Source organism: Hydra vulgaris, chromosome 06, assembly GCF_038396675.1.
Source record: "Hydra vulgaris chromosome 06, alternate assembly HydraT2T_AEP".
Lineage (NCBI taxonomy): Eukaryota > Metazoa > Cnidaria > Hydrozoa > Anthoathecata > Hydridae > Hydra > Hydra vulgaris.
This window is the reverse complement of record NC_088925.1, coordinates 31,069,701-31,085,000: the sequence shown is the minus strand read 5'-3', so window position 1 is coordinate 31,085,000 and position 15,300 is coordinate 31,069,701. Positions and strand designations below refer to the sequence as shown.

The window sequence follows — 15,300 nt, the reverse complement described above, 5'->3', positions numbered from 1 at the left end:
AAGAGCTTTAAGTGACTCGTCGGACAAACGCGATCTAATTTTTGTGCAAAAATTTGTGCAAGCTGAAAAAACATGCTCAAAGTCAGTTGATGTTGGTTTAATACTTAAAAGTGCATTGAATAATTTTTGAAGGTTTTCTGTACGTTGTCCAGTGTTCTTATAAAGAGTGAATTCCGATTTTAACCATTTGAAATCTGATCCAGTTGTTGTTGTTGTATGTTCTTTAAGAAGCAAGTTTAATTTGTCGTTTAGTGATAGACTAACATTTTCAGATTCGGATTGTATCGACTCATCTATTTCAGTTTCTTCATCAAATCCAAACAATTGAGAAGCAAGATGACCGGCAAATATCAATGTTGCTTTTGTTGGAGTGTTTGAAGGATCTTTTAAACTCTTTAAAAGATTCATAACATCCTTGTTCAATCTTTCATCAGTACGGATTTTCAAGTTATTGTACAATTCTTCACTGATTTTGCTATTGATCATTGATAATTTTTTAAACATAAACTCCAAAATTATTTCAGCACTTGCTAATGTTGCATCTTCCTGACTTAAACGTTGAACTGCAAGTTTTATTGGTTCCATAGCATCATAAAGATTATGATAAGCAATAAAATCAATTGAATCCAAAATGTGTGTCGCATTGAACTCAAAAAGTCTCTCGAATTGCCATTTCAGTCTTAATAATTGAGTCCAACATGGTTAGAATTGAATTCCAAAGAGTTTTTACATCAAGATGTAGTTCAATTTCACATCCTGTTAAAGCTTTCACTTTACTCAAAAAAATGTTGTTGCGAACTGTTGAATCAATATATTAATACGGTAATGAATAGTGCGCATAGTTACGCCTAATGTTAGTGTTGTTAATGACGGTTCTGTATTCTGTAAAATACACCATTTCTTATTTTTAGGTAGTTTCTAGACTTTTTTTATGCGCAGTTACATTTTCCATGCGATCTTTCGAGTGAAGTCAGCTGTCGAATTAGAAATGATATACTCAATGATATTCTCAAGAAGAGTTGATGTTGTTCATTGTTTAAAACAAAAATTTAAATAATCGCTTGTTTGTTGTTGGTTGTTGTTATTATTCTAATTTTTATAGCCTGTTTTCATTTTTTAGTAGAAGTTAGAAATAAAATGTCTGGTAAAATAGTTTTTTTAGTACAATCTAAACATGAATGCTGTAATTTATCTAATCTTCTAAATATGAATACTGTAATTCAATAGTGTTAGTGTCGTTTCACTTTCTTTTTTAATAAAGAACTTTCTAGGCTTTTCTAAAAGCGTTTCTTTACTCCACGCGGTCTTTCAAGCAAGGTCTTCCAGCCGATTAGAGCTGATAAATTTTTAGTTTCAAGTGGAACTGATGTTGTTCATTGTTTAAAAACTAAAATTTGTTTATTGTTCGTTGTTTTTATTTTTCTGTTTTTTTTTAGAAGAAGTTAAAACTAAAATGACTGGTAAAAAAAATTTTTTTAGTACAATGTTTCTTTTTTAGTAAAGTGTTTCAGTTTTGTCTTCAGTCTTTTTAGATCATTTTAAGCAAGTATTGTTTCATTTTTTTAGAGCAGTTAGAAGGAGCTGAAGGCCTTTTTAGTAAGTATATAGTGTATAGTAGTTTATTTATAGTTTATATAGTATATAGTAGTTTATTTATAGTTTATATTAGTTCAAGTTTATTTATTGTTTATATTAGTAAGTTTATTTATAGATTATAGATTAGGATTAATGAGAATACAAATTTTTTTTTAGACAGGCTAGCTGACAGCGACTTAAGTAAGTTTTATTTTTTGTCATTTGAAAAAATATATCCATGTTAAATTACACCAGGTTGTAGAAAAGTTATAGTTTAATGATAATGTTGTAGACTGTTAGAGCAGATTATAGATCATTGATCTATTTAATCTATTTAATAACCTACTACCAAAGGGAAAGTTTACTATCAGTTGTTTGTTTGTTTTTCTGTTTAGTTGACAACAATGGAGAGAGAGGTAGTATGTTTAAAAGGATTTTTATTTTTTTTATAAAGTAACTAAAATGTTTTTTAAAATATTGTTGTTGACTTAAAAGTAAAACAATAGGTTTTTATATTTTTATACAATAAGCCCAAGAACTTAGATAATACTTAAAATTATATTGTCAATAATAGAGAAGAAATTTAAAATTCTTAGTAAGACAGCTTCTTATTATTTTACATCAAGTTAGTTTAATTAAAATTTATTTTCTTTAGTTGATCAAGAGATAGCTAATAAAGGTATTAGTTACATTAGTTTAGTGAATTTATTTTTAAAAAGTTAAGTAGATATTTTAACGTCTATACATTTAAGTGCTTTTATTGTTTAGACACAGAATTGAAGACTGAAATAAGTCAGTGTTTTTGCTATTAGATAATTGTTAATAGGAATTTGTTTATTTGTACTGTAACTGGAATTTTAAAACTTCAAGTACTAAAGCTTTATTTTCTTTTTTCTTTTAGGAGAGTTGGAAAAAAAACTAAGTATAAATTGTGTGATTAGTATAGTTAATTAAGCATTTATATCTGTACACTCAGTAGTCAAAGTCAGTTGTCACATTTTAGAAATTGTCCAGGAAGGAGTAAATAGTAAAATAATTAGTCTTTATTGGCTTTTTTATTCTTTATTGTTAAATTTATGTTTTATTTAATTTGTCTTATTTAATTTGTCTTGAGGCATATAAAATATTTTTGACAAAAATAAAAAGTTAAATAAAAAAAGTGGAGAGTCATTTCTGAACTACAGACGTTTTTCCTTTGAACATTGTGGGGACACCAGACCCTTTATATTGACCAAACTTTGTTTCACATTGTTGCAGGAAAAGTCTTTATACCTATGTAGATACTGAAAAACTAAAAAGGTCTCATACATAACTCATTTTCACAAAAAACTGGATAACCGACCTTTGTCTTCTGAGGTACAGATATTAAAATTTTTTTTAGTTTTGGTTTAGTTTATAGTTAATTTTAGTTTAGTTTTTATTAGTTTTAGCTTCAGTTATCTTTTTTCTTACTTTGGACAACTTCATGGAAGAAATGAGGGGAATAGGTAAAAAAAAATTATAGTTAAATATTTATTTATATGTGAATATAGTTCTATCAATTATTCTGAGGTATATTTTTTGTCTTTAGTGTCTGGTAGAAGCATAACTGGTAGGGCTGTGTTTTAAATTTTATATATTTTTTATGGAGAAATATGTGCAATAGGTGAAAGAATTATTTAATATAAATATGACATTTTTAAACTGTTTGCATTTTACTCATATTTTTATTAAAATTAAATTTCTCACAAGTTTAACTTTTTTTAGTTTACTTTTTTTAATTTATTTTTAGCATCCTCTTCATCCTGTGAAAATGGTGAGGTTATGCTTTATATTTTGATTACAAAAAATTGTAAATATTTTTAAATTTTATTATATCCTTCTATTTGTAATTTTAGAGTCGTTAACATTTGAGGAATACAAAAGATATCGCTCCCAACATACAGGGCCTCTCTCGGAGAGGTCCTTCAATAAGTGGCAAAGTAATGGCGGTATGGATGAGCCATCCTTCAAATGGAGGGCTCATCCATACCGGGGTGTTGGGAGACACCGAAGAAAAAACAGCAACCAAAAGGTTGTAAATGTCTTCTATCAGTGAAGATATTTATAACTTTTTTGTTGCTGTTTTTTCTTCGGTGACTTTTTTTTACTTTTTTTACCTTTGTAATTTTTTTTTTAATTCGTAATTTTTTATAATATACTATTGTTTGTATTTGGTTTGTTTTTGTCTTTTTTAATTGAAATTTTATTTGTTTTTCACCAATTAAACTTAAATATAGTTAAATTGATTCACTACCCAATCATCATAATAGGATGCTACATTCTATTTGTTAAAAATAATTAATTGGTAGTTTAATTTATTGAAAACACTGCTTTTAAAATTTACTATAAGCCAAGACTATTTAGCTATATAAATGCAATTTATTTATACCTATTTGATTTTTTATCTTTAATGTTTTAGTTTGGCTCCTTGAAGCATTTTTTTTTTTCTTTTTAATTAAAATATTTTAAATCTATTGTAATGTCTTTTAAATATAACTAAAGTTTACTAAAAGCCAATGTGAAATAACGACATAAAACAACACCGACAAGTTGCATCATGACAGCAGTTTAAGTATGACAACAGGCTACCGAAAAGCAGGTAAATTGAATTCCAGTTGTTTTTTTTTTGTTTTGTTTTTCTTTTATGTCTACTTATCTGTTACAATTTTTATTTTAGGTTTGTCATATGACGCATTAGTGCAATATAAGAGATCAAAGTTTACATATTTTTTACAATTTTTTATACACATGTTTGATTGTAAATCAAACTTTTTTTTGTTTGAAACGTATTTGTACTCAATTGCTTAGTTATTTATAATAAATTTATTTAGTTGTGTGCATTTATCGCTTTAAAGACAATTTCCTTTTTTAAAGAAACATGTATCAAGGGGATACCAAAAAATTAATAACTCATAAATAATTTATGTTCACTTCATATTAATCTTATTAATTAAAGTTCATGTTATAAAAAATATAACAAGAATTTACCTTTAATCTTTCGTCAATTTAAGGCATGATGAAGTGTTATTATTTTGTGTCAGTAACTAAAAACGTATTGTGTTGAACTTAGTAATGTCTAGGAAAATGGTTCTGCCATACACTGATATGACCTATGTCAGTTGTAAATTACTCAAGTAACGCTAAATAATTGGTAAATTAATTTATTTTAATTTTAAAGATAGTTTAATTTTTTAATTTGAAGGCGTTTTTCTTACATGGTATTAGTTAAGGTTTCGCAACTTTAAATTGTGGAAAACAGCCACTATAAATTAAGTAACAGGCCGACCGTAACCCATATTACAGGTTGCTTTCTGCTAGTTCTTTATGAATTTGACAAGCTTTCAAGAATTTTTAAGCAAATCGTGATAACTAATTTCAGATTGTTCAATGTCGTCATCATTTAGCAAATCGAGGCAATCATCAAAGCAATCACTTTCATCAGATTCATCGCTATCAAAATAGTGTTCCTCAATTTCATTCTCTTTCTTATATAAAGTATCGCAGACACCCAAATGTAGAGCATGGTTTAGGCAAAACTGGCCAATTATATCCACAAATCTAATGAACTTTTTATTCACTGCTGCTCCATCCTGAGTTGAGCCAACAATATCTTTGTTCATGTCAATTCCAAATTCAGTTAAATGTTGTTTCATAGCGACAACCATGTCTTCAGCAGAACAAGATCCAACAATGCCAACAAGACCAGTTTTAATAGTGACTTTATCATTGCTGCTGTGTATATTAATTCCAAAGAATCGCCTTCCTCTTATTGTTGTATATTAGTCTACGCACATACTGAATTTTGCTCCATTAGCAAGTTTTTCCTTAATTATTTCAACAACTTTTGCTTTCTTCTCGTTAAAATCTTCAATAATTAAATCACGTTCATTAGCTGGAAGTTTGTAACCATCTCGTGATATAGATTGACGAATATAATTGTTTCTAGTTATTGCTCTAATTGAAATACCATCAGTTGTCATATCTGTAACTATTTCTTTGAGGGATTTTCGATTAAAAAATTCAAAAATTGATTTTGTTCTTTTCTCTGCTGTTGGTTCTTCGTTGGATGTGCCAGCTGCTGACCTTTCAAAATCAATTCCATGTGTCTTAAGATGTGCTTTCAATGTAGTTGTAGAATTTCTAGAACAGACAATGATTTTGTTGCATTGCGAGCATTGTCCTTTGAGAGATTTTGTTTTTGGATTTTTTCGTTTTGTAGCAAAATCCCATACTGACGACATTGCTGAAATATATAAGCATTGTTATTGTATTCTTAAATCAAATTAAAATGATTTAATACGTACTGTTAAATGTGTTACTTTTAAAAACACCCAAGATTTTACTTTCTTCTCTTTGAAAAACACAAGAAAAAACACTAACTTATCACCAATACGTTATATTTTTTAAACATGAAAAAGTCGTTAAAAACAGTAAAAACAGTTCTGAAAAAACAGTTGTTTACTGTTTTTCATTTTTGACCAAAAAACAGCTGTTTTACTGTTACTGTTAAACAGTAATGAAAAACCCTAGTTTCATTGTTAACTTCAGCTATTACTTTGCTATCATATGCACACAACATTATTTGATTTACAAGTTGACTAGGAAAATCATTAATGTATAACAAAAATAAAATTGGACTAGATGCAGATCTTTGTGTCACACAGCATACTATATTTGCCCATAATGATACTCCTTCTCCTAGAATAACCCTTTGCTTTCTATCAGTTAAAAAAGACTTTATCCATATGAAAAACACTGAGTTCTGATTTTTTATCTTTTTTATTTAAATACACCCTAGTGTATGTGTATATATATATATATATATATATATATATATATATATATATATATATATATATATATATATATATATATATATATATATCAGGCCTTGTTAAGAAGCGTTACGCAGCTCCCATTTTGCTTGCGAAAAGACGATTTGCATACGCATTCAGCAGTTTTGCGCTACGCAAAATCTTTTAGAATATTTAAATTACCTTTTGATTGTCGTTAAGGTGACGTAACGTAACGTTTATTCAGAAGAAATAAAGTCGTTAGTAAAAGCGTTTAACCGCAATTGTAAAGTAATAGATTTTTTGTTAAAGAAACAGTTTGTTTCATAATTTTTTTTGTTGTTGTTAAAAATTAGTTAAAAAAAATAAAGTCTTTTAAGTTTTATTTTAAGGAATTAAATATATAAATTCCTTTTAAATATTAAAATTATTTTTAGTCATAATAGTTTAAAAAATGCACGATTTATTTTGATGTAAATATTTTATTAATAAGATATTTTGTTTATTGTTAATTCAATAACAATAAAGTTTTAAAGACATTCGTTTAATTTATGAAAATAAATTATGATCACGAATATGTTATCGGTAACTGATAAATAACAAAAAAAAAACTCTTTATTATTTAAAAATGTTATTAAAAAGAGTTCACAAATTAAATAAGGCAAAATTTATTAACAGTTAATAAAATAACCAAAAACCAACTGTAAAATCATAAGAAAATAAACAAACATTATTTTACGTTTCATGAAAAAAAAATTTTTTTTCAAAATAAAATTTAGTTCATATTTGAAAAAAATAATAAAAATGATTTTTTAAATAAGAACTTAGATTTTATTTGTAACTTTTGTTATAGTCAGAAAAAAACAAAGTGTTTGTATGATTTTTAACGCGTTAATAAAATAACTTTAATTACAATGCGGTACTTGAAAAGACGCTAGTGACGCAATATAACTTCTAACGATGCAAAATATATTTGCTGAGTTGAGTTACTTAGAAAATCGTTACGCGTTTTCGCTACGCAGCGAAATCTCATAACAAGGCCTGATATATATATATATATATATATATATATATATATATATATATATATATATATATATATATATATATATATATATATATATATATATATATATATATATATATATATATATATATATGTATTTAATATGTATGTAATAAGTATCTATATATATTAAAGCTTTGAAGATACTCCGTTTCCTAATTATATATTTTACAACAACAAGAAGGCAACTCAAATGTTGAAAAGTCATTATTTTTTAACAAATTCTTTAGTACATTCAAATCTAATTCCGATTGTGCACTTAATGATTCTTATAACTTTATTAACAATCTTTTCAATAATCTTAAAATATCTAATGAGATTTTCAAAAAACCCTTTTTTTTTTATTAATAAATATAAATTCGTCAATGCAATTAAAAATTCAAATAAAAAAGCAGCTGTGGTTATTCAGATACTCCAATGAAAATCATTAAAAAGTCATTTGATCCAATCACTGATCCTTTAATGACTATTTTCAACAAATGTCTAGAAACAGGTAGTATTTCAAATGAATTTAAAATTGGTAGCATTATGCCACTTTATAAACAAAAATATAAAATTCATGATATCGATAGTTATCGAAATATTACTATAATATCTTCACTAATAAAAGTGTTTGAACAAATAATTGCTAAAAGAGTAACTGCATACTCTGAACAAAAAGATTTATTCAATGATGGCCAGCACGGTTTCAGATGCAATCATTCATGTGAAACTGCGTTGCATGTTCTTATCTCTAAAGTAAAGCTAAGCAACTCTAAAAAACTCTTTACATTATTAACATTATAACGATTATAGAAAAGTTTTTGACTTAGTAGATTCCAAATTACTGATTTTGAAGCTAAAACAATATGGTTTTTTAACTGATGCTTTGAACTTAATAAGCAACTATTTTTATAATAGAAAAATATTTATAAAAGTTAAAGATGCATATTCTAAAGAAGAAGTTAATATCGGTATACAACAGGGTTCCATTTTAGAACCTCTTTTTTTTTTTGATTTTGATTAACGATCTACCTGAATATCTAACATTAATTGAATCAACATTATTTGCAAATAACACAATACTTATGTCAAGTGATACAAATTTAAACCATCTAATAACAAAAACTCAGCATTTAATAATTTCATCAATTGGATAAAACTAAAGCAATTATTTTAACAAATGATTATACATCTAAAATAATATTGCCAACATCAATCATATCAAGTAATAAGTTCAAATTGAATTTTTCTTTGCTTGGTGTCATTATAAACAGTAAATTACATATTACCAAACATATAAAAGAGATAAAAACATATAAAAAATTATTCTCAACAACTAATATATTTGGTCTAGCCTTCAAAGTTCGTTTACAATTCTTCCAAATATTTTTTCTACCTAACTTTGATTACTGCTTAAGTCTTTTTTTATGTTGTTTTTTGCATTGAATGCATGCTATATGATTTTATTTTTACAACTCAAAATTAATATTCAAAACAAAGATATATTTCAAATCAATCAACAACTTGAAGCATACAACTTACGAAGTTGTCATCATTGATTTACTAAAATTGCACTAAAACTATGCAATAAAATAACTTTTAACAAGATACAAATGAACTTATTTAAACAATTTGATTTTATTAACCTTGATAACATCAAGTACAATACTAGAAATTAAAACTTTTTAAGCTGTCCAACAAACATGATGAACAGTCATTTAAGTCTTTTTCAGCAATATAATTAATAAGTACTGCAATAACAATATCAAACTAGCACCAAATAATTTAGTAATCTATATTTTAGCAGCCATATTCACGTCTTTTCATTAAGCAAAATTTCATTACAATATTTCCAAGTAAAAAAACGACAAAAATTTCTATAAATTCGTTTAAATAAAACTAATACCAAAATAAAACATTTATGTTTAAAAAATTATATTTTTAAAGAATTTTTTTATTAATGTAGTTAATAATAAGTTTTTGACTAACACTCCGTTAAGTTTAACGGAGAGATGAGAATACGGGCCCTGAACAACATCAACTCAACTATAGCACATACAATTATCCACAACATTAGGTTTGATGTCAATATGAATAAAATAAATAACTATATAGACTTTTATGAAAGCAAAATAATTAGTCTTAATTATTATTGATTTTTAGTAATAGTTAATCTTTTATTTTATATTTACAATAATTTATTATACTACTTGTATCTTATATTAAAAACACTTCTATTCACCAGCAATGGTTAAAGACATAGACATGGTATAGTCCATAAAATAGAAGTTAAGAAATATATTTACATAAAATGTATTATACATATGAAACATCTATATGAAACTGTATATCTATATAAAACTAAATGTGTATGAAACTGAATGTATATCTATATGAAACTGAAATACAAAGATGAATATCTGAGATATCTGCAGGAACAAATTTGGCAACATTACACAAGGACATTGTGGTATATTATGGGAATATAAGACCCAAAATAATCAAACATCTCATCGCTTTTCTAACCACCGCCTCAACTACGGTCAAGATGATTAGGAGAACCTAAGCTCATACATAAATGACATGAATTGGACACAACTACTCAAATCCTATGATTGCATTTTATGTTACAATACATTCTTATTTATATACAAAAAAGCATGTTAGCTATATATTCCAATCAAAACACTAAACAAGCAAATAATAGTAGCACCAAAATGGTTTGATTCATTTACAAAAAAACTTGTTCCAGAAAAACATTGTGTATGGTATAAATTTCAGATAGTAATTCAGATGTCAAACACAACAGCAAACAGCATAAATGAGAGTAAAATAGAATATCAAAAAATATGCAAAAAATTATTAAAGCATATTAAGAATATGAAAATGAATTTGAATTGTCATTAATAAAATAAAAAAACAAATCTAAAAACTTCTTTTCATATCTTAAATTGAAACAAAAATCAAACTTGAGTGTCAATTTGTTGCACGACAAATACAGTTACTTAAACATCAACAAAAAGATAGTAGCCAGGCCTTGTTTTAAAGTGTTATGCGTAAAGCGATATATGTATGCCTTAAGCGATTATACATAAGCAGTAAGCGATTTTGGTTAAGCCATTTTTTATCATTTTTTAACTTTTAAATTATTCTATAAACGGTAAGATAAAATAAGTAATTAATTTTTAAAAAAATTACATCAACTTTTGAATGACATATATGTAAAAATACTTGTTATAAAAGTTGGAATGACAATTATGCTAGATATATGCTCAATTTACTAATGAAAAAATTCAAATAAAATTCAAAATTCATTTTTAACCTTTTTTTTTTTTATTGCAATGATTGATTTTTTTGCTTAAAAATGTTAATACTTTAAACTTAAAGCAAAGATCATAATAGTATAATTTAATTCTGATAAAAAATATATTATCCTGATAAAAAAAAATTTAATTTAGATTTAAAAATATATTTAAGTTTATTAAAACTAAAGTTAATGCTTGGGTTTAACTTAACTGTCAAATTTATTTAAAAATATTACTAAATATTGTTCAATATTTAGTAATATTTTTTGTTTTTTTAAAAAAAATTAGCTCATTTTTATCGCAATTGTTTTTTCGGTTTTCCTTCCTAAACATTTTTTTTTACACAAAACTAAATTTTAAATAAACGGCTGCATCAAAAATTTGCACAAATCAAAAGTTAAACTTTTTTTTATAACGCAAATCACAGCGATTATTTTTTAATAAACGATATATACAGCGATATAATTTTAATAAATGATGTTTGGAAAAATAATCTTTACTTTCACAACAAAATTATTATTAAAATAATAAACTTTTAATAAGTAAAGTAAATAAACTAATGCAATTTTTTTATTTGTTACTCTCTCATTTTTTTTAAATAAAAAATCATTTGTAGTTGCAAAGCCGCAATTGGATATTAAGAAATAATCACTTAAAAATTCAAAAATTTAACATATTTTAACTCATTTATGCAAATATCAAGAAAAGAAAGAAATTTGTTAATATCAAACATTTTTAAAAATGTAATATTAAAATTAACTATTTAATAAAAAAAATAAAAATAAAAATAAAATAAACATTCTCTAATAGTAATAATAAAAAAGTAGTTGAATATTATTTAACTCGTTTTGCAGTAATTAATATTATTGCAGTAATTTGAAAAGTTAATGTCTTTAAAAAATAAAAAAATAAAGAGAATTTTATGACACCAAATTCATATTTGGCTATTACGCTAAGCGTTTTTTTATTTAAAACAAGGCCTGGGTAGCTAATATATTTAATAAACACTTTTAATCAAGCAATGAAGCCAAGCAAATATAACACCACTACACAAAAGCAGATGTCTCCTTATTGCAAGTAATTAAAAGCCAACTTTGCTCGCATAAGCTATAGGTATAACAATGTTAAAAATGTATAGTTTATGACTCCATGATTAAACATCTATTAACTAGTAATCTTTTCACATCGCAACAACATGATTTCTTGTCAAAAAAGAGTTGTGTAAAATTTGCATCAAGACTTTGTTTTGCTTAACATAACAAACATTCAGTCAACTTTCTATTCACTGATCTTCTAAAAGTATTCAACACTGTATTCACTGTGAAGTCGTCATCCCCCCCCCCCATCTTTTGATGGGTCTTTTTTATTAATGTATTTTTAATTCAATGAAAAATTCAATCAAATATGAAAAAATGACAAAAAGCATACACAAAAAAAAAATAGAAAAAAAGTATCATATAAAAGACTCACAAAAAATGAAAAAAATGACGACTTGTCAGGCTGCTGTCATAATGTGCATGAATATATTATTCATAAAATTAAATCATACAGTTTTAATAATAAATTTGCAGCATGATAAAATCGTTGTTAAGTAACAGTTGACAACAAGTAGCGTTTTGTAAAAACTAGTCTGACTGGTGTCAAAAAAGCAGTGACAGGCCTTGTTAAGAAACGTTATGCTGTTAGCATTTTACGCACAAAATGACAATTTTACATACACATTAAGTCATTTATGTTACACTAAAACTTTTTTTAATTGGATTATTTAAACAGTTTTTTGAAACAGTTTGTGTGGAAAACATTAAACAGCAATTAATTGTTGCAAAAACTTTCACCGCAATATATGTCTTCACAGTTCCGAAAATTTTGTGCGCGCATATTTAATAGTAGGTCATGGTTCTTTATGCGCAGAACACATGAAACCAAGTAAATACTCATATATTTATGTACTAAAAAAATTAACTCTAAAGTGCAAAAAACATAAAATAAAATCTAAAAAACTTAAAAGGAAACAAACTTCACTAACATTAATTAAAAACTGTCTTTATAAAACAGGGTTTAATGGATATATAGCTCATAAGAAACATAATTTTTTTTAGAAAGTTTTAGTTTTTAACAAAATATTATATGATTAAAAAAACGAATTTTGAAAAAAGTATTATTTATTCAAGTAATATTTTGGAAGAAAAAATTTTGGTTTGATAAATCCAAGTTCAATCCAAAAATCTATTGGTACACAATAACTTTGACAAAAGAAGTGCAAAGCTTTATATTTTAGTTGCTTGAAAATATATGGTGAGAAAAATGGAATGCTTAGAGTTGTATGGCATGGAATAATTTTGGTAAATTAAATTTAATATCGGTTAAAGTATGAATGCTATAACAATATGTTATATTCGAATTTAAAATCTTCTGCTAAAAAAATGAAATTAAAAACAAAAATTGCTTCAAGAAAACAATGATTCAAAACACGCTGTTAAAAAAAAAAGACCTGTTTTTTGATGAACATGATGGTCTAATTTTTATAACAATTTTAAACCATTATGGTCTAACATTAACAATAATCATATTGAATGTCAAGTAGAATCAATACCAAAGCGTTTGCTAAATGTAATTGAAGCGAAAAGAGGAGTAACTAAATATATTAATAAAATATGAATTAAGATTTTGTCAGTTGTTTTATTAAACTAATATATATTTTCTTAGGTTTAACTAATATTGCTTTTCTCATTCAATTATTCTATGTGTAAGCACCCCTTATTTTAAATTTTAAATCAGGTGATTCAAAATCACAAACAAAAACTATGCCAATTTTTTGAAGGTATTATTACATGAAAAAAGTGGGAAATTTTTTTCTAAAGTTCTTATGATAAGTGCATCATCAACAATGGAAATATTTTTTTCAAAGATACTTTTTTAAAAAAAAAGTGACTCTGTACAGTTGAACTCTTGCCTCACAATGTGTAAGAATATACTCTTCTAAACTACCATCTAATGAGGCAGTAGTTTAGAAGAATATATTTTGAATATCATAATATTTTTTAAAAAAATAACTCATTTAGGAAATTATTTATTCCTTTGAAATAAACACACTAAATTTAGAAGTTAATCCTGTTCAAGTTAATATTAAATTAAAAGCTTACCCAAAATCATCATCCATTGATTTAAAAAAAAATCTATAATTTGGTCTATTAATGACATTTTTAAAATCCCCTAATGTTACTAAATTTGGCGATTTTGGTATCTTTACTAAATAAGGTGTCTCTTCGTCATCTACATGGTAAATAATTTTAGTCTCATCAGGAACACTCATTTTTTCTTTTGTTCAAACTACCTAGACTATGACCCGATGTTTTTATTTTAAACCCATAATGGACGACACGGAAAACATGATGATAAGGGGTTCCGGTTTAACACTAAATTTTTATATGAGGGTTTTATATAAAAATTGGCATTAATCTTAGGCGAAAGATAAAAAATTTTAAAGAGGTCTCTGAGTGAGCGGAGCTAACGTGCTTTGAAACAAATGGCTTCCAATAAGCATGGTATCATATTTGAAAAAAAAAACAACTCAAGTATTTATACATTATCCTAATAAACATGTGCGGTTTGTAAACTGACCACCAAAAACCAGAGGCGTAATCTTAATAAATTAACTGATAAGTTCCAACTGTAATTCAAATAAACTTTAATTATAATAGCAAAAAAAAGTTTAAACAAAATATCTTTTTGTTTATTTTTCTTTTTTTTTTTCCGATTATATCAGAAGAAATGAACATTTATTGACAAATTTTTTATATTTGTTAATAAATTATTTTTTAAAAATTTCAAGTTACTAATAACTAATTACTAATAGAAAAAAAAGTTTACGTACTTTATGGACGAACCCTAAAACAAAAAAATTTGGATTTAAATAGGTTACTTAACAATGAATACAGTTATATAAAGTTTTTAAAAAAATTAAAGTTAACTTGTATTTGGGTATCAATTTTTTAGATGCTAGCTAAAAGATCTATTTCTGGGCATTTGAATTTTATTTTTTTTTAATTATTCACCTCCTCCACTACAGTTGAGGAGGCTACTTTTTTGTGATTACAACCCTCTCTCAACTCTATAACTCTGAAACACGAACCCCGACGAACAAGGCTGCTGCGCGAAGAAACAAGTTGATTCTGGTTGTATAAAGAAATTTACAAATTAAAAGAATTATTGATATTATACAGTTTTAACAATATTATTTTATATCATTACTTGCAATTTAAGTGATTTACAAACATTTAAGAATTTGAATGTAATCATGAAAGCTTTGAAAATACTAAAACTGAGTTTATTATGGAGACAAAAAGTTTATTAAATATTTTAATATGTTTTGGAAGCATCGGGAAGTCTTCGTATATGTTAAACTGAATATTTTAAAAATTACAAAGCTATTATATTATTTTTTTATTTTATAACAGAACAATCCCACTTTTCATTAAAAATTTTAGTGCTTTTGGAAATCGGCCAGAATTAGGACGTGGCCAGAAATAGGTCAGTTTACCCTACTATTATTTTAGTT

General features: G+C 25.6%; 1 protein-coding gene across 1 annotated transcript in view; it reads right to left on the bottom strand.

The window, feature by feature from the left end:
* LOC100205784 (segment polarity protein dishevelled homolog DVL-3-like) overlaps nucleotides 1–14,103 on the bottom strand; it is a gene marked incomplete at its 3' end in the record, with an annotated part of 44,560 nt that extends 30,457 nt beyond the window's left edge. The window contains 1 exon segment of the mRNA NM_001287794.1: nucleotides 13,886–14,103. Coding sequence (NP_001274723.1) covers nucleotides 13,886–14,055 — 170 coding nt within the window. The 5' untranslated portion in view covers nucleotides 14,056–14,103.
* Nucleotides 14,104–15,300: the final 1,197 nt, after the last annotated feature.